This window comes from Ambystoma mexicanum, chromosome 12 (genome assembly GCF_040938575.1).
Source record: "Ambystoma mexicanum isolate Mex_15411 chromosome 12, UKY_AmexF1_1, whole genome shotgun sequence".
NCBI lineage: Eukaryota > Metazoa > Chordata > Amphibia > Caudata > Ambystomatidae > Ambystoma > Ambystoma mexicanum.
The window spans coordinates 694873353-694900543 of record NC_090936.1 but is presented as its reverse complement, the minus strand read 5'-3'; the positions used below and the strand labels follow the sequence as shown (position 1 = coordinate 694900543).

General features: G+C 44.0%; 1 protein-coding gene and 1 long non-coding RNA gene across 4 annotated transcripts in view; one reads left to right on the top strand and one right to left on the bottom strand.

The window, feature by feature from the left end:
* Positions 1-27191, top strand: part of CELSR1 (cadherin EGF LAG seven-pass G-type receptor 1) — a 526468-nt gene that overhangs the window by 280690 nt on the left and 218587 nt on the right. For all 3 annotated transcript variants that reach the window (XM_069629236.1, XM_069629235.1, XM_069629237.1), the window contains exon 5: positions 10375-10463. In XM_069629236.1, the coding sequence (XP_069485337.1) occupies positions 10375-10463 (89 nt within the window). The remainder of the gene's footprint in view (positions 1-10374; positions 10464-27191) is intronic.
* The window catches only part of LOC138514009 (uncharacterized), a 103268-nt gene that overhangs the window by 45001 nt on the left and 31076 nt on the right, over positions 1-27191 (bottom strand). The gene's annotated exons all lie outside the window — the stretch shown is intronic.

Genomic DNA, 27191 nt, shown 5'->3' with positions numbered 1-27191 from the left:
GTCTATGCAAAAAGGACGAGCATTCTCATCCTTAGCACTTAAGGGGGTCAATAATGCAGTCAAGTTTTGAAGTCCTACGTGTTTTATATGTGTTTTATTTTAAAATGGCACATACCCATGCATGGAGCTTTTGTGTATGTTCATGTAGTGTTGTTGGTAGTTGTATAGCACCTGTCTGCTATGTGACCTGCTACATGTGTTGTGAGGGCGCTGATCTGGTGGGCAGCAAGTGCAGGGCTGTGTCCATGCATCATAATTATCCACTTCTGTATCTGCACCTCCTTTTTTGTGTCAGATGTTATGTAATCTCAGAATTTACCTTTAAATCAGTTCATGATATTGTACTACAAACTTTCTTCTGTTAATAAATGCTGGCTAATAATTTCCAAAATGTGTAAGTGTTCACCTGTCCTGATTTCGGTACAGACTGAATGTTTTGCCTTACCTACCTACTATTATAGGTTTACAGCCCTAGTTTGACTCCAAGTGTGTTAACAACTAGACCAGAACGCCCCTCCGTGGTGAAAGAATCATTCTTTGCGCTATTGACTTCGATTAGCCTCCATCTTTCTTGCTGGATTTCTTTGTAATGGATGAATTCTTCCACCGATTCTTAATTGTTTTAACTATCCTGCAGACTCAAGTCTGGCTTCAAAAACGATTTCAGCCACCAAAGGGTGCACTTCAGCTTTAAATAAGCTTGGCTCTGTGCTGTTGACCCTCATGACTCTGGGTGTGACATCATGGGTGGTATATATGGAAGCAGTTGTGCCCCATGACTTCAGCAGATGCTCAAAATGATGCTCATGGCCTTCTACATCTGTTTGGTGTGAGTGGCTCGGTTGCACACCAGGTCACTACAATGGTCTCTATGCTGACAACAGATGATGGACCTTTTGCAGGTCTCGACCAATATGTTGCAGAATCCCTTATGGAGGACTCTAAGAGAAAACTAACACAGTGCAGCAGCTTTTTACAGAAAGCTTCACTGCATTTGGCACTTGTCATAGATGCCTTGTTGAAGGGCTAGAGCTCTCACCTCGGCAATTGGATGGTGAGTAGCCTATGGTCCCCCATTGAGACAATGAAGCACATCAACCTCCCAGAGCTGCGATCCCTCAGCCTGGCCCTGGATGCTTTTTTTTCCTTTTGTTGTGGGGGCAGGTGTGTCCACATTCAGACACACAACAGCGTGGCCATGCATTACCCAAACAAGAGAGGTAATGTGGACTCGCTGACTCTCTGCAGGGAAGCAAAATTACTGTGGTCATAGGCTCTGGTGAAGAACATCTTTGTCAGCCGCCCACCAGGACCAGTCAGAGACCATTGTTGAACACTCCTTGAACAAGCATTTGATGGTCTTGCGTGAGTTGCAACTTTGTTAGGATGAACTATATGGGAACTTCAACTTCCTCAGGAACCCTCAGGTGGACCGCTTCACCTCCTGTGTCAACCATGAGCAGAGGTTGTTGTTCTCCAATTAATTTCCCCTGGAAGGGGGCTTTGAGGGATACATTGATTGACAAGTGGAACTTCGATCTCTCTATGTATTCCCCCACAATTCATATAATCAAGTTGGTCCTCGGGAGACTGAGCAGTTTTGGTTTCGTCCTTATCACTCATATTGGTACCGGAATATGTGGACATATCCATCCATCCTCCCTGGTGCCTCCCGGCGCAGTATCAGATATGCTTTGTTGGACTCGCTCTTTGGCTTTTGAGGATATGCACTACGCCCACGAATCAGATGAGCTCTCTAGAACTCCTGCTCTCGTAAGGGACAATGATGCAATATAATTCCACATCACAAACCATAAACCATGTCAGGAATGCCCATCCACCCGCTATAAACAACTACCAGGGGCCTGGAAAAGGGGCCCACTGGCACTTACAACCGAGCGTCAGAAACAGACTTGCTCTGTTCCACCTTAGGGAATATGCTCTTAAGTAGGTGAGGAATCTGTCAAGGCCAGCTCCTGCAAGTGACATTGAGGTGCAGCCACCTATCATCAACACCATATTCAGGAATACTCTAACCCCGGAAAGACACCCTCAAACATGGTAATCAGACCAAATTCTGCACTAGACATGGGATTTCTCACAGAGAACCAATACTCTGAACCTCCAGGATAGATACAGTCAGCTCAGCAGGCTCTGGAAAGTAATCAGGAATAGCGGCCTCCCACCAAACCACACAGACAGACAAACAATACAAGGCAGCCACAAACAATATAAGGCAGCCATAACCCTCAATCAGTTTGGCTTAGCTGCACACATACCTACTACGAACCTCCAAAAACATCTCAACATTCTTTAGAACGTAGCTATATCCCATGAAACAATTAGCCTAGCTGCACACATAATCTCATACACAAGTTCCACCACAGTCAGAATGTAGACTGTGAGGTCCACAGCCTTGCTTCACTCATTCTGATTTCACACAACCACTGCATCACGCCTAACATTAGAATGCAACTACTTAGAACACAAACCACACTGGCTGCATACATACTGAGTACACCCACTCTCAAGGGGTATGGCTCTTCTGCTGAGTTTTGTTCAGCTTTAATCTACTCCACAAACCCAAGGGGATAACTCTTCCCTTGAGTTTCTCCAGTTATATATCTTCTTTCTTTCAGAACTCTGATGTCCTTTTGCAAAGGGGTATGTTCCTTCCCTTTCTGATTTGCACTAATCCCGCTCCCAAAAGGGGGGGTCTGTCCTGTAAGGAATTTCAATCAGGCACACACCTAGGTCTCGCCTAGCAATGTAGTGCGCAAATGAAACCCTTATTTTATTTTTGTCTATAAGTTCAATATTCTGATTGATATACCACTCATATCACAACCGTCTCAAAATACACCCCAGGTCACACTGAACCAGGAATCAGGCTAGTTTGTAACAGGAATCAGGCTAGTTTGTAAAGGTAAACATTTATTTATATATTTTAATATTCAAATCACACATAGGTTTACTATAGATATATATATATGGGGCAGCAATAACCCAAAGAGTGACAATACAATTCAGAAATAAGCAAAGCAATTGAATTAACTTATAAGGAGGCAAACTAGAAAAGACAGGGAAAAAGAACAGTTTTTTTTGCACACAGATAGCGTTTAGGTTAATGCTCCCCCTACAATATTTTGTTTAAATAAAAATGAGCAATCCTACACCAATGCGAGTAATCAGCATATAATCAGGAGTAAAAGACAAGGTCTAAAGTTTATAGGCAACCTTCCCTCCCCCCACAAGAGAGAAAACCTTATTTTGGCAAATGACAGTTTGAAAATAATGTGATAATATCAACAATACACATTTCAGATCAGGAAGGGATGGAAAAAACACTTTGAAATGGTACAGAAACATGTGTAAACTTTTGAACTTTGCAAATTCGCTGTGAGAAACGGGTCAAATACACTGTTCTGCGATGCAGTTTTTAGTTGAGGACGTAGCTAAGGATGTTAGGTATCAGTGGGAGGTGACATTTCATTTCTATCTTTAAAACTGAGGGAGTTATAGAGGTTTTAGTTAAAGGCGTTTTTGCAAAATAGGTGCGAAAATGAAAATAGAAATGCGCTTTTGAAAATTACACATGGGTTTGATTACACTAGATTATGACTATGAAAAAGAGAATGCCACAGGTGGATCTTACAGTCACGTGATCAGCGTACCCCGTCCTGTTTTGGATACTCTACTCCTTCCTGGGATTTACTTTAGTTATTCAGAATCACTATGGAGTTATGGTTTTGAAACACAGGTGAGACAATCAGCGTAAAAAGGATTCTAAAAATACTGGAGTCCTGAATTAAAGATGGGATGGATTTGAGATAGGGATAATACAATGCAGATATACTAAGGGTCACTGTTCTTCCTGTTAATACTTACAGAAGAAGTTATTAAATTGGACTGTCAGCTCTGCTCAATGAAGTGGATCTAGTCTACCGGCACAGGGCAATTCTGGAGGGATTCGGATCAGCTGCGCGGTTCTGATCAATTTTGGACTGCAACTCAGACTGTATTAGGAAGGGCCCCTTCTAGCCGGATGCAATTTTTCAGAGGGCAAGCCAACTGGTAGCCAGCCAAGCTGAATTAAAATGAAATCCCTTCAAGTTTGGGGATGTTTGCAATTGGGTCAGGCTAGTAATAATTTTGCAATGCTAGAGTCTGGATTCTGCAAGAAATCTGGGTCTTTCAAAGAATTCTGGAGTCAGCTATAAGTTGAAGAGTTCTGGAAGAAGGTGCTGCATGGACATCTGGATGGGCTCTGGAATCAGTGTGTTCTGGAAGCAGTCTGTTCTGGACGCAGTGTGTCCTTTGTGTAGTGAAACATCTATATTTATACATTACAAATGCCAACCCCCAGTTTATGGTGTGGGCAGAACTTCAAAACACACCCCCATGTCTGTGAGTGGCTACTGGCGTGTGCCTTGTCCTGGTTGGCAGTCTAAGCTGAGCTGTCATTTTATGACAGGATTTAGGAACTCCCACCTGGAATTTTACCCAAAACATACAAATGTACATTTCTACCATTATGTACCCTCAGAGAATTGTACACATATACTTTATACTCAATTATCTACATTTACATTCACTTCCAATCTTTGTGAGAGCTGTATTGGTCATTCTATGGATTTTCATCAATTTTACCATTAACAATTTGGATTAATCATTTCCAATTTGATACATCTCTGGGTGCTAATCAGGGGATCATGTACATACAATTTTAAGCTTGCAACATTTATAGTTTTGCCACAATCAGACATTTTTCATAACTTTTGTCTCTTAAATGGTATGAGTTTCTTCAATGTCTTCAAATCACAAGGCAGAAATTAGTTTAATGTCTACCAAGATTCAGATGTATCCCTCTTTCGGTTGTCCTGTTAAAGAGTATTAAACTTTAATCAAACATAAGGATTTCACACCAAAGCCCTCCTGTGTAACCTCCCCTTTCTAGGCAGAAGCTGTCCAGTCCTTTGAGGTTCCCTGAGAAACCTCCTCCACATCCTGCCCATCCTTGCAGAGGTCAACACTTATCCTGTCCTTTGTTCTTTGGTTAGCCAGTAGACAAAGGTCTGAAGCTTCCTCTGTTTTCATTATGTGTGAACCATTAACAGCCATTAGCCTTCCTGTTCTCAAGGAAGTGTCAACCAGAGATGTCAGTTTACCCAGGCCAGGCACTGTTAGAGCAGAAGAAATGTTGATTCGCTCCAGACTGGGTTCCTATACATTAAAGTTTTTTCAGTTCAACTATATAAAATACAAGCACAGTTTATAAAGGATTTAAACATTTTAAAAGAATTAGCCCTTCACCAACATGCTTGAAATAGTGGATTTTGCAATTTTCAGGATACAGAAATACATTTAAACTGGGTTTGACAGCCAATTTTCTGATGTAGCTGTCAGTCAGTGAGATCTGGATTCCTGTGACTGCCTGGAGAATCCATGATTTCAGCACACTTTCCTTTCAATAATTCACTGGGGAAAATGACTGAATTTAGCGCCAACAGCACTTTGAAGGTTGCCATGGATTAGGAAACTGTATTGAAGAGCATTTTCGGATTTTAGCCATTCTGTGGACTTATTTCAGATGGCAGTGACAGATGACAGATGCCAGCAGTGATTCCTGCTTTTACACCACTTTGCCTGTTTGTGTGGTGTGTAGCAAGGAGTGCAGCTCTTTGGTGGTTTTATGCACCATGCGCAGTTTTTAAGATTTGGCACTTACAGGGTTATTTCCTCAATTTTTGACAGTTTTCTTTCCCCATTGGCAAAGGGGTGCAGTGTGGCACAGTGGTGTGGATGAAAATACTCCACAGTCGCCTTAACCTTCTAGTATTTTTAGACCTATAGTTTCTCACTTTTTAGACCTCAAATATCCTTTTCCCAAAAGGGGTATTTGCCCCTGGTATACCCTCCTGCCAGTTTTTTTTTTATTTCTTTTATCCTTGAGTGCGGATCCCAGACTAGCAGTATACCTGGTTTACTCTCCTGCCAGGGCTTTTGGTTTCCTCACATGGGTGTGAGTCCTAGACTCACTACTTGCCTGGTTTACTCTCGTGCTAGGATTGTATCAATTCAGCATTCACTCGTTTTTTGTATCCAGGAAATTATATTCTTAATGTATTGGGTCTTCGACCCTCTTGCAACAGTCTTAATGTCAACACATGTCCCAGTTCCCTTATTTGGGCTCACTCGCCTTGGTAACGGTACGTGGCATTCATCCTGAAGTGCCCCGGTTCCCAATCTCTTTCTCGGTGCTTATTGGTGTTCGATTGACAGCTTGCGTCTCACTGTTTCCTTTGCTGCTTGCCTGAGGACTCGGAGCACGGCTCGTCAGCTCTGTGGTTCCTTCTTTGTATTCTGCTTCATTCGGCAGCTCCTGCTGTCTGTGACAATGGTGTCACAAACCCTTCTCTGTGTGACTTTCCTGCATGCCGCTTTTGCCAGCCTCCTTGCTCCAGTCTTCAGCCTGCTCTCCTCCCGTATCCCAAACTGCGTTAGGAGATGCGAGTCTGTCTCCCTGCTCAGGTGTGCCATTTTTAAATGTCCTGGCACTTGTTAACCTCCTCCAATGACTAGAACGTGGCATTGGCTTTTAGTGACCCTTTTGACTCCATCCCTCTTCCTCTTCTCAGTATTATGAAAGGGGGGAGAGGGGTGTAAGCAAGATTGGTGTTCAGAACAACATGGAGATTTATCCAAACTACAATATGCCACACATGCTTGGGGAAAAGGCAAGTATGTAGGTAATACCAGAGAGGAGATGCCCAGTCTAGGCCAGAAGACTGAAAGCCTGACAGTCTTCAATGAGAGACATTCTAGTGATGATAGGTGGATTTTTTGTGATTAAATAAGCCAACAAATGAAGGAACCTTTGTCCCTGGAGAGGCTGCAATGAGCCCAATTATTTTGTAAAATGTACTAGTTATCTTACCATATCTTTGGCTCATGGGTGGTCAGGCTTTGAGACCTTCCTGTATCGCCTTTATGTCCTTGTTAGCCAGACCATGTTCAAACAATACACAAGGGAACAGGAGAACAACCCGTCTTCTACCTTATCTCTAGGCAGGTTCTATAGAGAGGAAATCTTTGACAAATGTTGGGCCCTCTTAATTGAGGATAGGTGGCTCCTCTGAGGGCAATGCTTTATGGGGATGGTAATAGTGAAGTGAGAGGCTGATTTTCTGTTGGGGTGAGGCTAGGCTATTCAGCTAGTTAATCTGCATAGTCCAGCCTTGTCTACTCTTCTCAACATGATCTGCAGTCACAGTGTCCCATTGAAAGGACAGCATATGTGTTTTAGCCTCAGTAACGTTGTACACTGTGATTTCCAGCTTACATATACAGGTCTACTTTGGGCATTGTGGCCATTTTCATGAACTGAGAGCTGTTTTGATGTAGTATTTATTTATTTATGTATTTGGTTAGTTAGTTATTTATTTATTTGGGTGTTGGTAGAGTGTTACAGGTTGTCTTCCGGTTGCTTCAATGTGCTTGTATTCCTTGCACAAGCGACATGACATTAATGTAAAATGACATAACAGAACATGCCATAGCATAAAATGACCTTACACGAGGAATCATAAGAATCGACTGTAACAAAGTTGGCATTATAACCCAAAAATTAGGGGTGGATAAATAAACAGATAAAAACAAACATTAGCTAAACTACCTTAAAACCAAAAAATGCCATTCAGTTACAAAATCGAAAACTGTGAAGGTAGAATTAATAAAGCAAAACGCAACGCTGGAACAGAGTTGGATATAGTTACTGTGGGGGGAGTGGAATTTCAAAAGGGCTGTGTTTAGGTAAGGGGCACAGAAACAAATGGAAGGTGTAAATTAAAACGCACAATTTCATGTTAAGATTTCCAGAAAATATATATTTGGGTACAAAGCAAGTAGATCCTAAAAGGCCAACATTGCATAACATGTCACAGCAGCTTAACATTGAGGAGTGATGGCTGGGGAGTTTTAATGGATCTGACAGCAGCTTGCTGTGACCTGGTATATCTGAACACAACACAGCATACCAAATCTAAGAAAGCAAATTTCAAACCAGAGCATGGCATAACAATATATATGGAACCGCTCATAAACCCAACACAACAGGGGGGGGGGGCTATAAAGCTCATGTACCAGCAATGTTCCATGGTCCACATTTTCACCAACTCTCCCATACACACACACACACACCGACACAACCCCGCTCTAAACTCCAGAATTCCAGATTTAAGATGTGCTCCTCTGCAGCATGCATGGCAAACAGAGAATTAAGAGCTAAAGCAGGGACGTCAATTCACCAAAATGCTAGGGGTAGTGGAAGTAACATCAAAGACCTGATGACATCCGAGGAAGTGATATCACATTACCTTTGACCCAATTGCATAGCAGGTAGTAATGCCATGTGATCTTTCACCTTGCTGGCATCATCACAGGAAGTTACATTACAGATGCAACAGGTTGGATTGTGTGAAGCAAGGGAATGAAAAATGACAACTTGCACTTGGTTAATGTAATTAATGACCCTAGACATGACAGTACTTTCTACTCTATTCTGGGTCTGATTGATGTTAAAAGGTGTCAAAGACAGAGTCAATGGCTTAATGGCTTTTAAGTGTTTCTTATGGGCCGATTTGTCGGTATTATAGCTTCCTACTTGTGGTACATAACAGGCAGTCGCAGTCGTGTAATGGTTCAGTTACACCTTGAATATCATGGGATACCATCATGAACCTTGGGGAATGCTACAGGTGGGAAGAATTTAGGGTTAGCAAGAGGGTCCTCTAGGACTTTGGTAAACCACAAAAATGGACATTGGTCGACGTCATAAAAAGAAGCTGGAAACTCCAGCAGAATCAGTAAGACTTCCTTTTCTTGGTCAACTGCTTTCAGTAATTGATTATTGGCCATGCCCTATGCAATTCCCGAATGTTTGAAAACTAGCCTTTGAGAATTTTCCATTCTGCCTGTGAAATTGGGCAAAATCAATAATTTTTCACTTGCAAAAAATGTAAAACTTTCAATTTAATTTTCAGTTACACCTATAGTGAAATTGCAGAATAACATTTCAGCACATAATTTCCCTGCAACATTTCCTCCCTGCTAAACAAATGGGGAAACGGTCTATACCTAGTTTACTGAGAGTTTTTCTAGTAAATTTTCATTTTTAGATTTGTTTTGTATTTGTCTTATGCCAGTTTTGTAGAAGAATTGTAGTTTATATTTGTAGACTGGCTGAAAAGATCACCATCTCTGGAGGGCTTTGCAGCACTAGAAGCCCCAACATCACACGATTAGAATCCAAGAGATGCAGGACGGTACGAGCCTGAAAACAGTCCTCCTGCTAAGCACCCAAACTCTGGAATGAGATACTGATGCACATTTTATCGGCCTTGTATCTCTTGCATTAACGCAAGGTGCTGAAGACCCTTCTCTAAGGAACACATTTTGCCCATTGACCCACTGATAACATGTCTCCCTCTTTCTACTCTATCTGCACTTCTCTTTCTGTGTTTATCCACACTTCCTTCTGGCTAGTTATGCAGTGTGCAACCTGTAAAACGTTTTTTGGAGTTTATTTCTGGAAAATTGATGACTAGGAGTTAAACAAATGTGAAAAATGTCATGCATTTGTCAAAATACATTGAAGAATTTAAAGAAATTGACAGTCATGAACTTGCCCACTTTCTAACATGCTTGTTCAAAACTTGCATTACTAGTCCCTCTGCAAACTGAAGAATTGTAAATGGGATGCTGTTTGATCAAATATAACACAAATCCAAACATGTTGCTTTTGATTTGAATGTGCCCTCCCAATGCAACCATATAACTCATGAGATCATTATGCTCCTGCAGAGTGATCCCGCGTTTTAAGCCCGAATGTCTAGTGTTTATGTAGGACTTTCTGTGATGATTTGGACTTTCTATGATGCTGCTGATGATTTAGACTTGCTGCTGCTGAACTCAGGCCTGCATCTTCCCACTCTCTGTATGCCAGTTTATGCGAGAGGTCCTCAGCAGTGATTATAACACTTCTTCATTAGTAGCAGGTCCCAGGGTAAAAGCAAAAGCCACCAGCCCGGTGCCTTCTGAAATCACAAATCAATTTGAAAAAAGCAGCACTGTAGTCTGTCTATGGAGACCCCAGACTAACATAATATGTTACTCTTGCTTCCCACAAACTTGTTTCATATTGAAAAGAAAATGGATGGCATTTTGATGTGATATGATGTTTTATTGTGGGTTTTGAAGGGTTAAATGAAGATTGATCGTGTACTGAAAAACAATCATGTGGTATTGATTTTACTTCAAGCGTTAACTTGAGATCCCACTAAGTTTATATTTAAGATATTTTGCCTTGACCTGTAGGTGAATCCAGCACGACGGTCGCCCCATTTGTTCCCAGTGGTGTGAGTGATGGTCAGTGGCATTCAGTACAAGTTCAGTATTACAACAAGGTAAGTCAAGAAAGATATTGATATCATTTCATGTTTCCGGCTATTTAATTATGAATTCCTTGAATAAGTAAGTCGAATCATTCAGAGCAATTCGGATATTACGCATTAAAAAAATAAATTACTTTCCGTAAGCTTCCATGATTATTCATCAAGTTGTTCTGGCCAGCTTCAATTGTTTCTCTTTGCCAGGATTTCAATAGGATTATTAAGGGTTGCCTTCACAATAAGATTGTCTTCTCCCCACCTATATGGTCTATCAGATTTGAAGCACTGGCCTATCAGGTGTCTGACAATCATCAGTGAATTGTTGGTTTAATACAATTTTGCTCTTAAACCCAGTTAGATACACTGACACCTTTTTGATAATTGAGTCATCAATTTGCATTTGCTATGCGTGTGGGTTCATTTTGGTTGTATTTTTACTTAGTGAGACTGGGAACATGAATGGGTTAACCGTAAGGACCGTTTACAAGGTGCCATTAGCAAACCCATCTTATCTTCCCAATGTGTTAGCTCTGTGCATCCTGACCCTATTCCATATTCTCCCTGCCTCACTTTTTGCTCTGCTTTCCTTTCATCTTCTTCTGTAGACCACAGTCTGCTAAGCCTGGTTTGGGGCACAATATGCCATTTTCTCTGATAAGGTACATGTGGCATAAGACCACTATGGTGGGGAATGGTGCTGTAAAAAAGCTTCATAACATGTATGTAAAATTAAGGTCTTGTGGGGTTCAAAATTGTGTTGGAATACTGTGGGGAGTCCATCCAGGTGTACAAGATGGGCTTTAAGGGCTGATTTGAATCCATGTTTGTTGGTGGCCCTTTTGATATTAGTGAGCAAGGCGATGCAGTGGTGGTGCAACAGGGATATGGAGGTGAAGTGAGAAGATGCACAGAGTGGGGCAAGAGGGTGGATTTCATCAATGAGAGAATAGGAAGGTAGAAGAAGCCAGGTGGTATGACTAATTCCATGGTTAGATTTAAAGACTAGAAACAGGTCTTTGTCAAGGTGCCAGTTGTACATAGAGAGCCAACCAGCATCACATTTTGGAAGAGGATGGTGATGACCTGGCAAGCTTACAAAAAGTGTAAGTAAAGTGGAGACTTTTATCAAGTGGTGCAAAGAAGGAGAGTGGTTGCCGAAAAGAGCAGTAGTTAAGATGCCAGACTACGAGAGTGGAGATAAGAGTTTTAGTGGCTTGGTTAGGAGAGGGCAGGGGATCTTGATGTTTTACAGATTAATCCTTGCAGTCGAGGTGGCAGAGGTAATGAAGTGTTAGGGTTTCAAGTCACTGTCAAAGAGTACCTCAAGGTTGCAGGATTTTGAGGCTGTTGGGAGGAGGTGGGGCGAGATGGAGGCTTTTTCGTTTGGAAGATTGATCATTTTGGTCACAGAGGAGTTGAGCAAAACACAGCAAAGTGCCGTCCAGTGATGGATGACTGAGGCACAGTCAGAGATCCTTGTGGAGAGGTCAGGCATGAAGGCAGGAGAAATGTTGTCAACTAACAGGGGAGGAGTCGAGCTTGCTGATGGAAGTTGTGTAAAGAGTAGCAGTCCAAGGACAGAGGATTGGAACACTACGACATGGAGAGGAGCAGGATTGTATGTTTCAAGAGATGGAGAAGTAGCAACCAGAGAGGTAGGAGCCAATTTAGGCAAGTGCTGTGTCTTGGAATCCAATGTTAGAGATGGTCTAAAGGAGGGGGGTGACCAAATGTATTGAAGGCTATGGAGAGTTCAATAAGGACACGTATAGATAAGATCTGTTGAGGGACAACTATGAAACCCCGATTGTAGATGGTTAAAGAGTTTGTCAGCTACACAATATATGGTGGTCCTTGTAAATATCACACACCCAAGGCTTTATTCATACTGAGAGAGAAGAGAGACAAGTTGATTGTTTTTGGAAGTCATTGAATCTTCAGAGGGCTAAAAGTGACTACGGACTTGAAGCAGGCAGCAAAGCTCTTGCTAGTTCAAAAGGTCTAGGGATATGAACAGATTAATGGTGATAGTTATTTGATAGTTTCAGGGGTAGAGGGGTTCCCTGTGGTTCATGATGGGTTGGCTGTCAGATCTGGTCCAACTCATAGGCGGTCAACTTGTGTCCATTTGCCACATTTCTGTGGCATTTATATGGGGGGGCTAGCACTGTACCACCATCTACGACCCCCGCCTCTTCCACACCTCCCATAATTTCAGGAGATGTACCCTAACTCTTCCCTAAAAATGCCACAAATAAATGCAGCAAAACAGCTCCGGTGTGTGGCTTTAGAAACATGTTGGTATTGCTCTGCTGGGATCAATGTGATATTTTCTCAAAGCTAAATGCATATTATCTAGAATCTACCCGAGTGCTACTGTATGTACTTATTCACTCCTTTTGGCGGGGGAGAATATGATGTCAGTTTCCTTTTATATTCACTGGCTAGGTCATGTTATTTTATGCTGAGGTTTCATTATAATGCTTTGCTTTAAATGTCTAATTTTCAAGCGCCTTTGGAGCAGCCATAAGGCAGCTGGTAGCAACCCCCTAAACACGCAAAAAACCTAACTAAAGATAGGCCTGGAAATCTAATCTGTTAACTAGATCATACACCCCTGTTTTGACCTAACATTCGCATGATGCCCTCTAGTAACAGTACACAGTAACTGCAGCCCAGTGTGAAAAGGCTAGTCATAGGCTGAATTTTGTAAATGAACTCCTATAAGCGCCCAGCTTCAAGAGGATTCCTGCATCGGACACCAATATAACCATTACCTTAAAGGTCCTAGAAGGACTCAGGAAGCTCTAGGACGGCTGGACTGAACTTCTGCTCTCAAGGAAGCTGTGGTCGAAATCCCACCCTCAGAAAAATGTGTCCACATTTCCTTCCAGCTTTTCCATTTATAGAACTTGGCTGTTTGGGGTGCAGGGGGGAGTAAGTAGAGGTGCTTTGCAAACTTTGTTTTCTTGGAGAGGGTTTCTATATGCCTTATCTCACCATGGCTCTGTGAAAGGTCCACAAGTCTGGTCATAGACAGCACTTTAGACACAAGTTCGGGATTTGGAAACCCCAAAAAGGGTGAGTTTTTTTGCTTGCATTTCAGGGAGTTTTTGCAAACTTGGCAAATAAGGATTTCTGACAGGCAACCCCTCCCAAATGTTGTTGGAGACCTAGGAAAGTAAGCAGAAGCGAATTTCCATCTTTTTTTTTTCTTGAGCATGGCTTTAATGTGCCCAGGCTCACCATGCAGCGCATAAATTCCATACATACCCCCCTGGCACAGCAAACTCCTCTTCTCAAGCTATCTCTCCTCTTGTCATCACACCCCATAGAATACAGTTGAGTCCCACAATAAATTCAGTGCAATTGTACACATAGCTCCTCCACCTCTCCTTTCCAGGCTTTTCTGTGCATTTTATCTGTGGCTCGCCTTATCCCAACAATCTAACCGACTTTGCTTCTCTCTACCATGACTGAATGTTCTATCATATGCCTCCTTCGTCTCTCTAACAGGGAAAGCTCTTGCAACCCCGTAAACTATGGCAGGAAGCGCTATACAAATGCAAGATAACATAATAAGTCAGCAAACATGTGTCGGGTGAAAGGATAGATGCTGAGTTCTAGGAGTGGGGCAAAAAGGATGGGACTAGAAGTGCAAAGAGCGATGAATGGAGGAAAACCATGGCAGAAGGACAGTGGAGGCTGAACGTGAAGGAGGGAAGATGGAGAGCAGACCACAGATGCTAGGAGGTTGCAGGGTACTCCTCCACATTATTGATATTGATATTGATATTTGATTTCTATCGCGCTCATACACAAGTGTTTCAGAGCACGACAAGGCAAGGGAAGGGGAACAGGGGAGAACAAAAACAACGATCTTACCAGGCCCAGTGGCATTGAGAACGTGCAAGTGCAGGGTAGAGGGAGAAGGGGGGGAAGTGCATGGAAGGGGGAAAAAAGGAGAGTGCGGAGCGAGAAGGAAAAAACAAAAATAATAATAAAATAATAAATAAAAAGGCAACAAACAATGGGAGTGCAGCCAGCAAGTGGCAAGTGCTGGGTTTATGGCAGCAGGCCATGTAGGTCTGAAAGTGCAGGAAGAAAAGGGGAGGGCTGTATGGGTACAGATCCAGACCCCAGTGCAGAGGGTGGCCCAAAGGCAGTGCATGAGGGTGGCAAGATGAGCTGGTACCTGGGCCCGGAGGACAGAGGGTGGCCAGGTGCATGGTGCCGAGGGAGAGTAGAATCAACAGGGGCGAGGGGAGGAGAAGGCAGAAGCAAAGAGGAAGGTTTTGAGGTGCTTCCCGAACCAGAGATGGTTCTCCTCAAGTTTTAGAGTGGCAGGGAGGCTGTTCCAGAGGGAGGCCCAGCCGAAGACAGAGATCTACCCCCAGCTCGTTTCTTTGAGAAACGACTGACCCAGAGGGAGTTAGAGGTAGAGGAGCGGAGTGCTCGAGATGGGAGGTATTTGCGGAGGGATAGCTGAAGATATGTTGGACCCAAGCCCCAGAAAGCCTTGTGGACAATGCAGAGGGTTTTTAATTTAATCCTTGCAACCACTGGGAGCCAATGGAGAGATTTCAGAGCTGGAGAGATACGATCCCAGGGCTTGAGGCCAGGGACAAGTCTCGCAGTCCTGTCCTGGATAAGTTGTAAAGGGCGGAGAGTAGAGGCAGGTACATTAAGAAAGAGGCTGTTGCAACAGTCCAACTTAGAGAGAACCAGAGCTTGGGAGACAGTGAGCTTCTGGGGGAATGAGAGGAAAGGAAGAATACCTCTGAGGAGGTGCAGTAGGAGGTTTGACTTTTTTGATACATCAGCAATGTGGGCGGAGAAGGAGAGAGTGGAATCAAAGGTGACACCAAGGTTCTTGGCCTTGCAGGTGGGTATAGGAGGAGGGCCAAGGGAGGCCGGCTAGAGAGTGAGGGGAAAGGAAGGTGATGGTGTGCCAATGAGGAGGATCTCTGTATTGCTGGCATTATGGCAAAGATCGCTGGCTGCACACCAATTTTGGATGGCAGTTAGGCAATCAGTGATGAGAGAGGTGGAGGAGGTGGCCGAGGGCAGCCTGAAAATGAGTTGAATGTCTTCTGCGTAGCACTGCAAGTTTGAGCAGAAAATGGCAATACAGTGGGCGAGAGTTGCCAGGTATTGGTTGAAAAGCCAGGGCGAGATGTTACACCCCTGGGGAACACCACAGGTGGAGAGGAAGACAGATGATAGGAAGGACCCAAGTTGGACCTGGGAGGGTCGATCAGAGAGGAAAGAGGTCAGCCAGGCCAGAGCCTGATCGGTGATGCCCAAGTTATCCCGGAGACGGTTGAGCAGGATGGTATGGTTGACCGTGTCGAAGGCAGAGGAGAGATCAAGTAGGATGAGAACAGAGGGAATGCTAGAGTCAAGGTTGGAAAGCAGATCTTCATGGATGTTCAGGAGAGCAGTTTCCGTGCTTCTGCTGGACCTGATTACTTGGAAGGTGCTGGGACAGTGGAGTGGCTATCAGGGGAAAGGATGGGTAGTTGTTGCATTATTCCACGCAGGAAGCAGGAGGAATGGCGGACATCTGGAAATAGTAAAGGAAAATGGGGAATCCCGAGGGAGAGGGTAGGGGATGGCAGGGGCGGGGAGGAACAATGGGAGTTTGAGGGTGAAACCCACAAATATATTACAAAGAACACGTAAAGGTCTCAAGAGAAAAACACCTTTACAATGCTGGTTACACGATCAATATAAAATCGTACATTGTAAATCGGTCTTTTTCCCTTGAGACCCCTAGAATTAGGTCTTTTCACATAGAACTGGAGACCTGCTGCTTGGGGAATATATTGATCTTGATGTCTCGCTTTAGCTCTTGCGGATTTGGCTGGGAGCAGGAGTCGTATCTTTTGCTTCAGTCCTGGAAAGCTGCCAGGCTGCAACAGCACTTACCTTGTGCACATTCAATGCCTGTTTTAATCTGTGACCGTACACTATGTCCGTGTGCACCGCAGAGTAAATTTGGGAAAGCTAAGTAATTAGAAGGCCAGTCAAAAATGTGCACAGTGCCACATTTTAACACCTTGGATTGATGTCTTTCTAATAATGTTAAACTGTGCTATTTGCGCATAAATCATTACCTTTGTTGCTTTCAGAAATGTGGATAGCTGTAGGCGGTAGGTTTTAATGGACTATCAAATTTCCTTCAGTGGGACAGAACATGTTCATTAATATTAAGCCTTCATGCAGTGTTCTAGGTCTTCAAACTGTCACGATGGCGCCCCGAAGGATGCCCATTGGGGGTGAAACAATTATTTTACTCAAGGGGGGCCTCAGTATAACAATTTTTAATATCAATCTTAACCAGTGTCGTCGCTGGGGGTGGCTTGGGGGGATCAGGCCCTCCCTTTCTGAAATCCTGCCCCCCACCTACGGCGAGCAGGGACTGTGTTCTCTGTTCATGGTGTTATTTGTGACACTCACTAAGGCAAATGTCTGCAGTTCACACGGCAAATACTCTCCTTTTGTCTCAAAGCTAGCAGTGATCTTGGTATGCATTCTGGCATCGGTATGAACATGAGCACGAGCCGCTTCTCAGGTGTTCCTGCCCGGTTTCTGCACAGGGACCTCCATAGTGTGCAGAGCAGCTTGCAGCCCCTCCCATCAGAATGCAGTGCATGAAACTGCTAATGAAGGGACATTAGTCACTGAATGGTTTTGTGCCTGCATTCTGATGGGAGCGGAGGTGCAGTGGGGTGTGGGTAGTTGGTGTGCACAAAACACTCTCTGCAGGAGTGAGTGTGGCATCACACATTACCTTTCATAGCCCCCCCCCTCTGTGCCCCACCTACACATGAATCAGGTGTTAGAGTTGTGCACAAATGTTGACTTACCACCTGTGCTCTCAATGGAAGGATAAAAACGTTTTCCAAGCACTGCTTTTTGAAGGCTGTGGACAGAAAGTTGGACCAAGTCTCACAGAGGCCCAGACAGGGTAGGGCCTTAGCGGGCAAGGCCCACCCAAAATCTGTAAATGCCCCATCAGCAGTGCTGTGTGGGCTTTTAAAGGGGGCTAATGTCACTGTGGGGGGCCTAACTGGACTAGCTTCAGGCCCCATGTGTTAGACACTCCTGGCTATGCCTCTGCAGTCTCATGTTAAGTATATTCCCTTCCTTAGTTTCATTGTAAGGTTGGTTTGTAAAGCATGGAATTGCTGCCATGTGGTCGCTGTCAGAGACTGTCAGTGGTATACCAACCGGTGTCTAGTCACAGGAAGGATAGAAAGCTGGATATACCCTGGAAGGGAAACTCTCAATGACCACCTTTATGTTAATGTTAATGTTAAAGGACATTTGTACCTCGCACTATCACCACCGCAGGGGTCCCCTGGCGCTCTTTATTTTGAATAAAATGAATTGCACTGAATGCGCGTCAGGGGTTTGCAACAATATGTTTAGTCCCTCTGGGACCGGGAGATTGTGAGGCAAAATGTCTGCTCCGGTGCCTTTGAATCTGCTGCAGTGCAATGTGAACTGGACTGCGCATGTCCTTCGTTTGCGGTCGACGGTATATATATATCGTATGACATTGTACGAGGTCAGTCGACGCAGGTCAGAGGGTGGTAGAGGGGGAGCCCTACTGCCCTGCCATATCCCATACACTAGACACACACGGCTCCTTTGACGACAGGGTGTAGTTAATGACGGCCTGGCCTCGGATTTCAGCAAGAACAAAAGGCCTAGGGAGAAAGAGCTGGGGGCTACGTAGATGCGCGTGAAGGTGAAGCAAAGGCGTTCCGTGACTGCGCAGGGCGCCCACTCCGGTTTCAACCACATACTAAAAGGGCTGTCAGCTGCGCCTTGCTACCGTATCGGCTTACCTGCTGTTCATAGTTCCTGCACCGAGGGCTTGTTTACCGACCGTTTTGGAATGTTAAGTACGTTCATGGCGTTGGCATTTTTGGATTTGTACATGTCTCCTCCAGCGTATGCAAGGACCAGCAAACTTGGCAGTTGGGGCGTTCTTGCAGGAGCTGAATGCGCGCTATACTCCAGCAGCATCTGGGAACGTTTGCAGAGCTTAGGGGTGGGCTGATAATCAGGTTTACATCTCTGCTCTGATAGCACGAGGCTCAATTTATACATTAGTGTTTTCAAGAATTCATGGAATAGAGCTTTTATGAGGTGAGCTGCAATGGCCGAAATTCCAAGACGATTGGGGGTACTTGAAATACCACAAATTCTGTTGCTCTCAGACTGCATGTTTTAAACAAAAGCCCATGCCTGGAAACTCGGTGCCCAGTATGATATGATAAGATAGGTTATTTATAACACGCCTAATACCCAGAGGTTTCGAAGCACGGACCCTGGGATTTAACCTGTGTTGCTCTGTGTCGTCTTGCTTTCAAGGCGAGCACGTTGCCCCTGAGCTATCCTCCGAGTATCATGTGTTACAACAATTCCCATTGCCTCCTTACCTGGACAGAGTGACGGGTTCAGAATGATGTGAATAGCTAGTGTCTAAGTGTGGATCCGATATGTACATTTACCTGCAGTTGCCCAGTTGACCTTTATGTATTCAGTGTAGTGGGGGGCAGGCACCCAGAGGGTCCCCAGATGTTTTGACCTACATCTACCATCAGACCGAGCAAGCAATAGCCAATGATAGTGGATCAGTGTGGGCACGGGCCAAAACATCTACAGGGCTGCAGGTTTCTCACCACTGATTTTCTTGATGGAATGTTCTCGAAAAATATATTGGATATAGGGCACTACTAACATTTCCCAAAATATTTAACTTGACATGGCATGCTGTCTAATTCCAAAAAACAGGGAAACACGATCATCTGTTGTGCATCAGAGGAGATCATTTTTGTTTAAAGTTATTTGCTTTAACCCTTCCAACGTTCCTAGCGTGTGAGTCCAATTTCGAGATGCCTAACCACACCCAGCGTTGTGACTATAGATGGGGAGGACGTGGTGAATTGGTTTTCACTGTGTGAAACCGGGCATTTTACAACACCGGCTCTCTTTATTCAAAAATGTTAAATGGTGACTTCTGTTTTACAGTGAGCGCACATTGCAGTGCCCTTTGTCTATTTTAGGGGAGGGGGCTTAATCTACTTTACTGTCTAATAGCTATGTGAAAATAGAATATGAAAAAAGCTATCTGCAAAAAGAACAACCTGAATAAGGTCAACTTAAAAAATGTATTGAGCAGGAGGGAAAGTGTTAATCATTAAACAAATATTGCTGACGAGCTTAAGGTGTGAGCTGTAGAAGGAGGAAAGGCTGGGGGTTATGCACCCCACATTGGTCAAATGCATTAGAAGAAAATGACCAGCCCAAAAAACTTGAATTCAGTCAATTTGTCTGGAAAAGGTTTTTGGGGAATACTTGTTTCCCATGGAACTTTCAGATCATAGATAGGTCCTCTGAAACTGCTGGGAGAGAACAAACAATCAAAACCGAAAGGAAAAAGTGCAATTTCACTACAAAAAAACTCCACCTGGATCTTTCGAAGCCCTTCCATATCATTATACAAGTGAATGCCGTTTTTGAATTAGGCCCGCCCACCTCGAAGGTCATGCTATGTTATGTTACTTGATATTTGTACAGCGCCTTACTGCCATTTCTGTGGCTTGAAACGCTGTGGGGTGAACGGCTCTTCAGCAGACCATAATCTGAACATACATGTAAGAACAATAGCATTACATTGCATGCAAAAAGAATGTATAATTTGAAGCGATTGTTCAATTATTAACAGCAATGAATACTGTAGTTACATTCTTATAGCTGTAGTATGAAGAGCTTTCCGCCGCCCCGTGTATCGCTATGCCAGTAACAGTCTAACAGCTGTATAGGACCCAGCCGTACAAAGGTAGCATAAATCAGTCTATCAACCCCAACAGCAACTTTCCACAGTTGAGGGCCCTGCTTTACATGCAGAACACAATCACAATGATAAACATGCAATCACATGCAAATTGCAAGCTAATTTGTCAGATATGGCAAGTATACATTCAGTGCATGTCCACTTGTTAGGCCGTATTTGAGAATGACCGGACCTATATGTCGTTCAAAGGCCAGATAGCTTGCATTAGCCATACATGCCTGCATCATGATATGTACCAAACAGTGTAATAAAAACATGTGTTTGTGTTGTGCTTCATACAATGGAGCATTCTCTCCTGAGAATGCTACATTGAATATCCACTGCAAAAGTGGATATTCAATGCAGCATTCTCAGGAGAAATTGCCTACCGCTCATAGTGAGAGCTGTGCAAAGGGCTTATTGTGTTCATCATTGGGATGAAGCTAGTTTCCAGTGTAGGGACCAATAAGATTGTGATGCCAAAGTTGTACATTTGTCAGAGTAGGAATGGGCACAGCGTTTGTCCTTTGTGGGCTTGTCAAAAAGTTGCCTATTATACGGATGATGCTACGAATGCCAGGTTCACGCCCAACATATTGTCCCCGTGGCCTAGGGCTGCTCGGGGTCTTCTGCGGACAAATACTGCCAGTGCGCTGGAATCAATATCGCAAGTGGACAGGATCAGTGCAAAAAGCGAAAGGTGCCAGTCTACTACTGAAGAATGATACTTTTCCGAACTTAAAGAGGATGTAGGAAGGAGAAAAGCCTTTTGAATATCTTGTTGCAACAAGGAGATGAGCAATGAAAAGGGCCAGGAGAAAGGCTGCTCGTGGACTGCCATTTTGAATAACTGTAGGGTTACAGCCATCCTCAAGTGAAGAGACCGTGAGCGTATTTTCCATGAATTAGTCTTTGGCGGGGCCTCGCAGCTTTGTACGTTTAAGAGGAACTTGCCCCAGGAGCTAATTGTTCCTCTGATTCTCAAGAGTTGCCTCTTATCCCCACTCACAGCACTCTCGCAATTACGAGATGACATTAGATGTGAGAGGAGGGGATTTTGCATGCGAGACATTGCCGACGCAGCCTCTCTTGGCCCGTTTGCCCCCCCCAAGATCCCCCTTCAGTGCACATTCATCCTCTTGAGCCTTCACATTCGTGATGCAGAAAAAAGCTTGCCTCCTAATCCCGGCAGGTTCACTGCTTACTTAGAAATAAAAGTCTGCGGCACGTTTTAAGGGTCAGCCTTGACTCATTCTGCCATCGTTTTGTTTGGTCTGTCCCTGCAGGGCATTGGCTGAGTCTTCGTGGGCAGGGCAACAGCATCAGAAGTGCAGCAGTGGAGTGAATTCCAGGATTCAATCCCTGCAGACGTAGACATATTTCCTTTGCCTCATCATAGGTTGGTTTACCTTGGTTTTCACCTGCATTTGATATCAACATTACAGGTGCTTGATCCGAGGGGGACTGCCGAGGTGGGCAAATATCTAAACTATGAAAGATCTACGAATAGAATGTGTCGAATCCCAGGATTTAAGAATGCCACCCGGGCGGGGTCACAATATGCCACCCCTCGGACAAGGTTCAGGCGCCGTAAGACCACTACAGTGGTGATGGGTGCAGTATAAATATTAGCTAACAGAACATAATACATCATCCTTTTATGGAATCATTTTGTCAGGAAACCAGATATCACTAATACATTTATTAGTGAAAGCTATTTATTACTTACAGAAATTATCGGATGAAACTTGTCTTTTAAATATCTTTTTATCTTTCTGATTTCATTTTGAGGACTTTTTTTATTTTTATTTTCCTTGAATCTTCTTCTTTTTTTCCTTTCAAGAAGCCTGACATTGTTTCAAGGAGAGAATTGTGTTTTTTTGTTGATTCTTTATAAGCCATATCACAAATTTTAAAAAAAGCAATTCCAGGACGAGGGATACTGGACGCGCGGAGCTCGCGTAAGCCCAGCAGCGTGCACTCCGTCACACACTCTACTGCTGTGGTTGCCTGGAATGTACTGAGCGAGGTGTGGGCACAGAAACTAGCAGAGATGGGAAATGCTTTGAGTGGCTCCCAAAGAAAGAGGATAGTCACAGGTGCCAACTCTTGCCAATGTGCTTCATGGACTCTAGCACAGCCCCCCGTGCCCTACCCCACCCCAAAAAAGAAACCACTATCTCTACAGATAATTCAAACATGACCGATGTTTCTGCTTCATTATAATAGAGGTGGAGAGGGGCGGGGGCTGTTTTAGGGTGCAGTAATGCATGCCTTGAAGTGGTTGTATGAAATCGGTTTTACTGTGCTATCGAAATGATATGATATGAAAGGTTATTTATAGCATGCATAATACCCAGAGGGGACCCGAGGATCGAACCCGTGTTGCTCCATGTTGTCTTGCTTCCAAGGCGAGCACATTGCTACTAAGCAATTCTCCAGAAACGGTCTCTGTGCTTATGAATTTTACACACAAAAAAACACCCGATGGCTCCTCCCACCACCTCCCTGTAGCTCTCAATCCATTGCCAGAGGTCCTGGGATTTTAGGGAAGCAAAGCCTCTCAACTGTAATATATATAGTAAGTTGTTTGGTTGCAGGAACACAACATATGTGCAAGGTCGCAAGGACCGCTCCCAGGGGCCCAGCATCCATCTGAAGCCCAAAGACCAATCCCCTTCTTCCTCGACGGCGTTCAGCGGAACCTAAGTAGTGGCCTCTGCTGCATCCAGCACATCCTCCGGTCCCGTGACCCTCTCCTTCTATTTCTCAAGATGTTTCTCCTTTCCTTAGTCAGCGAATTGTTCGTTAAGACTAGTGAGGATGCAGAATGATTCCATCTGGAAGGTGGGTAATTTCCCCCTGCTGTCTCTGCTAGGGCTGCAGCAGCCTGTGGAGGAAGACGGGTTTAAGCCCCCAACAGGCCGCGTGCTGGCAATCAGAGGGCCATGATGCATTAGTGTGGGTCACACTGGAGTGGGATGTTATGAATGCAATGTATGGTAGTGACTTCCTGTGCTGCAGGCAGACTGATGCCAAAGCTCCACTTCTAGAGACTGTGGAGACTGTGCGTGCGTGAAGAGGATCTGATGCTGAGGAGAGCAGTGCTGTTTAATCCGTTTATGGAAGACTCTGCACTGCTGCTGGGGAATCCCTGTGTGAGAATAGCGAGAGGTTCAAGGCGATGGATTGCAGCCAGACGGAGTAGTGTAAGGAGTAGTGTTTAGTGATTTGATGGAGGACTGAACCCTAAAATAGTCCAAAGATGAGCAACACTATCTGGAAATGTCAGAATCCATATGACAGATCCTTCCTAGGGGGTAGGTGGACAGTGAGAACAATGGTGCTGAATATTGGTGACGATGGCCTGCATGTTGGCTGTGTGTCTAATGAACTCTGTTCCCCACAGGAGTCACCATTGGATGGGGTGAAGGCAAAATGGCACAGCCAGTATCTCTTATTTAATTATTTGTATAATGTATTGCCTCGGGCCTAAAGTTTGCTTTTGCATGTCCAAGGGCCTGGGGTGACGTTGAGTGCATGTACGGCCCACAGAAGACGTATAGAAATCTAGATGGGTAGCAGTCGTCACCTAAGGAGCTATATTCCAACAAGGCTTCTCGGGGATGTCTATTAGGCGAGAGCAAAGCTAGGGTTGTCGATGATGTCACTGGGAAATCGGAGGTGGAATACACCCCGTGGTTGAAAGCTACCCATTTGTTATTGTATGCTGTGTATGGCTCCCCTGGATCCACTTTTCACCCCCTGCGTGACCCCAAGGGACTGCAAAGCAGGTAGTGTAGAGGGGAGACCAGAGGAACTATATACAACATATACAAAACAGGTGTCCTGTCCCACAGCAACCCAGAAAGGAACAAATAACATACTTAGAACAACCAAAAATGCTGTATCCCCCTGCCGCAATGTTGAATGAGGTGATTAAGAATTGGGACGCTGCAGTATTCAGAAAATGAACCCGCTTCTAAGGTCTTCCTATTAGACCGTGGGAGAGTGACCCCTTTTGATTTTTTAAAAATAAATTAGCAGCACCTGCCAACCTACCCCCTCCAGAAAACCACAACCAATTGATGTGTATGGATTATGGTACAATATGTCTTCCAGAAGTAATACACAGCTAATTATTCTGTTTTTCCGCAGGCAGCCTGTTCCACACTTGTGAACCAAAACTCACAAGGGATGGATGACCCATCCACAGTAATGCCCACTGCTGTGTGGGTGAATGGTTGTGACACAGCCATTTCCGGAGAGTTCAACCTGTTTCAGTTTTCAAAACCTACTTCAAACGTGAAAATGGACACATCGATTACAATTTGTTTTCACGCTTTTCTCTAAATTGCTTCATCTTTACTCTTTTCCCCTGACGCATAATAAAAGAGTGGCTCTCTGCACATTGAGGGCACGTTCAGTGGCCAGGGCCTGTGGCTCCCTGAACAGGCCCTCCCCACCAGGAAAGCTGGAGTTTGAACCGCTGAGCTCCTTTGTGCTCGCAGCTGCCGCAGGGCGTTGTATATCATTTGTCAAGAGCAGGGACGTTTTGAAATATGGACAGCTTTGAGTGATGGGGTGCTTTTGAGCAGGGCTTTCCATCTCAGGGAGAATAGGAGAACACCCGTATCGGTTATCCCCCTGGATTTGAAGGTGGTGGGAATGGGGTGACTAAGCCCTGTTCGGATGTTAGGGTGATGGGCCTGTCCGGAGCGGGCCTAAGGGATAGGCCGAGTCACCTTTGAGCAAAGTGATACCGGAGTCAGCTCAGGCTTTCTGACTGACAAGCACAGCTGAAGTTAATTTTCGGACTGCTCTATGGCTTGTCTTTAGAAGTTTGAGTTCTTTGCAATACTACAGTACATTTGAGCACCCGTTATCCCATTGATTAGCACCAATGCAAATACAGTTATGCAGTGTTTGCGCTAACGCAGATGTGATACTCATGCACAAACAGCATTTGCGCATGCACAGTGAAATGGCTTTTGGACTTAACAAGTGCACTTTAAGAGGGTACTTCAGATGTCCTTCCATAGTAAAAAGGATTTGTTTGCTTTTATTAGCACTTATAACAGTATACACCGTTGTAGTAAATCCTCAATCTGTGTCAGTGTGTTTTTGTGTGTATATATACATTTTTAAAATTAGAAACTGTATTAATTCCACGGAGTTCACATTAAGGAAAGAAAAGTTTGAGGTGACAGTTTGTAATATGTCACTCCTCGAAGCAGTATATCTGCGTGAGTGGGGTTTCCATTCTTGACTATACTTCGACACTCCTAAGTGCGTGCTTTCATTTCCTTTTTGTTCATCTTTGGATGCTACGACTGGCAGGATCGCTCATTGAGCAACGCACCTGCTTCAGAGATGTCTGCTCAAACCCAAAAGACACCATTTAGGATCCGAAAGGGTGCACTCCGTCTTTCATCCTTCCAAGTCCATTACACTAATTACTATGAAATTGAGAATTCACCCCAGTTACTACAGCTCTTAGAAGTGGTTGGATATCTATAGCCAAGCAACCTCTAGAGTAGATGTTCTCTTTGCTTCCCTGTGGGGGGTGATGATTTCATCCATTGCAAGCCCCCTTGCTTCCAAAGGCATGTGCTTAGGGCCTGTCAGCAACGGCTAAAGTTACCTTCAACATATTTACTTTAACACAACAGGTTAGTTGGGCGAATGCCTGTAGGGCCTAGGGGTTTCAACTCCAACTCCAATTTAAGGACACCTATTCTCAAATGTGTCCGGATGGATAACTCCGGGGTGCTGTCAGTGCTGTACTAAAGGACAGGGCTTTCTCTGTGTTTCCCTATAATCGGAAATAGTTTACTTAAGGAATGTTACATATTGCTTAAGCATTCAGGATGGACAACTCGAAATAGTCAAGGAAAAGACAACCAAGCAGGCGCCAGAAAGGTGAAAACGCCCAGGCTTGATCCTTTTTTTGCAGAAAAGGCAACAAACCAGGGAGGCACAGAAACCGGCTGCTCAGCAAATAAACACTAAGAGCACATAGTATGAATTCAAATATCTAATACACAGTCTACTATGTAAGAGGATTCAATTCAACACTACAGCTAAGTCAACGCCTAGTCTATAATACTGAATGAAAACCCTTATTGATATATCTTTAGGTCCAGTTCATGCGTTCTGGATGACTACCCCTATATAACACCCCTCTCTTGGAATCCCCCTGACCCCACTGAGCCAAGAAGTAGTTCTGTTCTGCAAGTTAAAAGGGTTTATTCGATACTTTAAACAATAGATATATATATGACACTTTATAATAAATTAATAATTGAATATCACACTTAATCTGATATGATACAGATTAACAACAGAGAATCTGGCACTAGCACACTTCTCTATAATCAATAAGGAGTTGACATGAAATGGATAAGGTAGCACACTGGTAAATAGGAACAAAAGTATAATGTGGTAGAGAATGCTTTATAGGGTTCAAGGAAATGCAAGGTTGAATGAATGAAATGCAGTATAGAAAAGACTCAATATGATTTCAACAAAACAATGTAACCACTTTTCTCTGGCTATTCACTCCCCCCCTCTTTATGCAATGCAAGGAAATGGAAGGAAGCACACAGTTCTCAGAAATGCAATCAATGTAATCAGTTCAATCCAGCAAGCTTAGACAACAGAAAACAGATAGGAGTTTTGAAATCACAGGCCCAAATTGCCTTGATATGTGCTGGCAATGAATGAGAAATATGCTGGAAACGCTTTTAATTCCCTTTCAGAGGTTCAGGGTGAGTGGTATCTAGTTAATATTAGTCCAGGCTCACACTAGCAATGATGCAGGGATAGTTAGCAGGTTAAACGAATTTCTGGCAAATGGAAGGTAAGCAGCAGCAGTTTTTACATGTGAA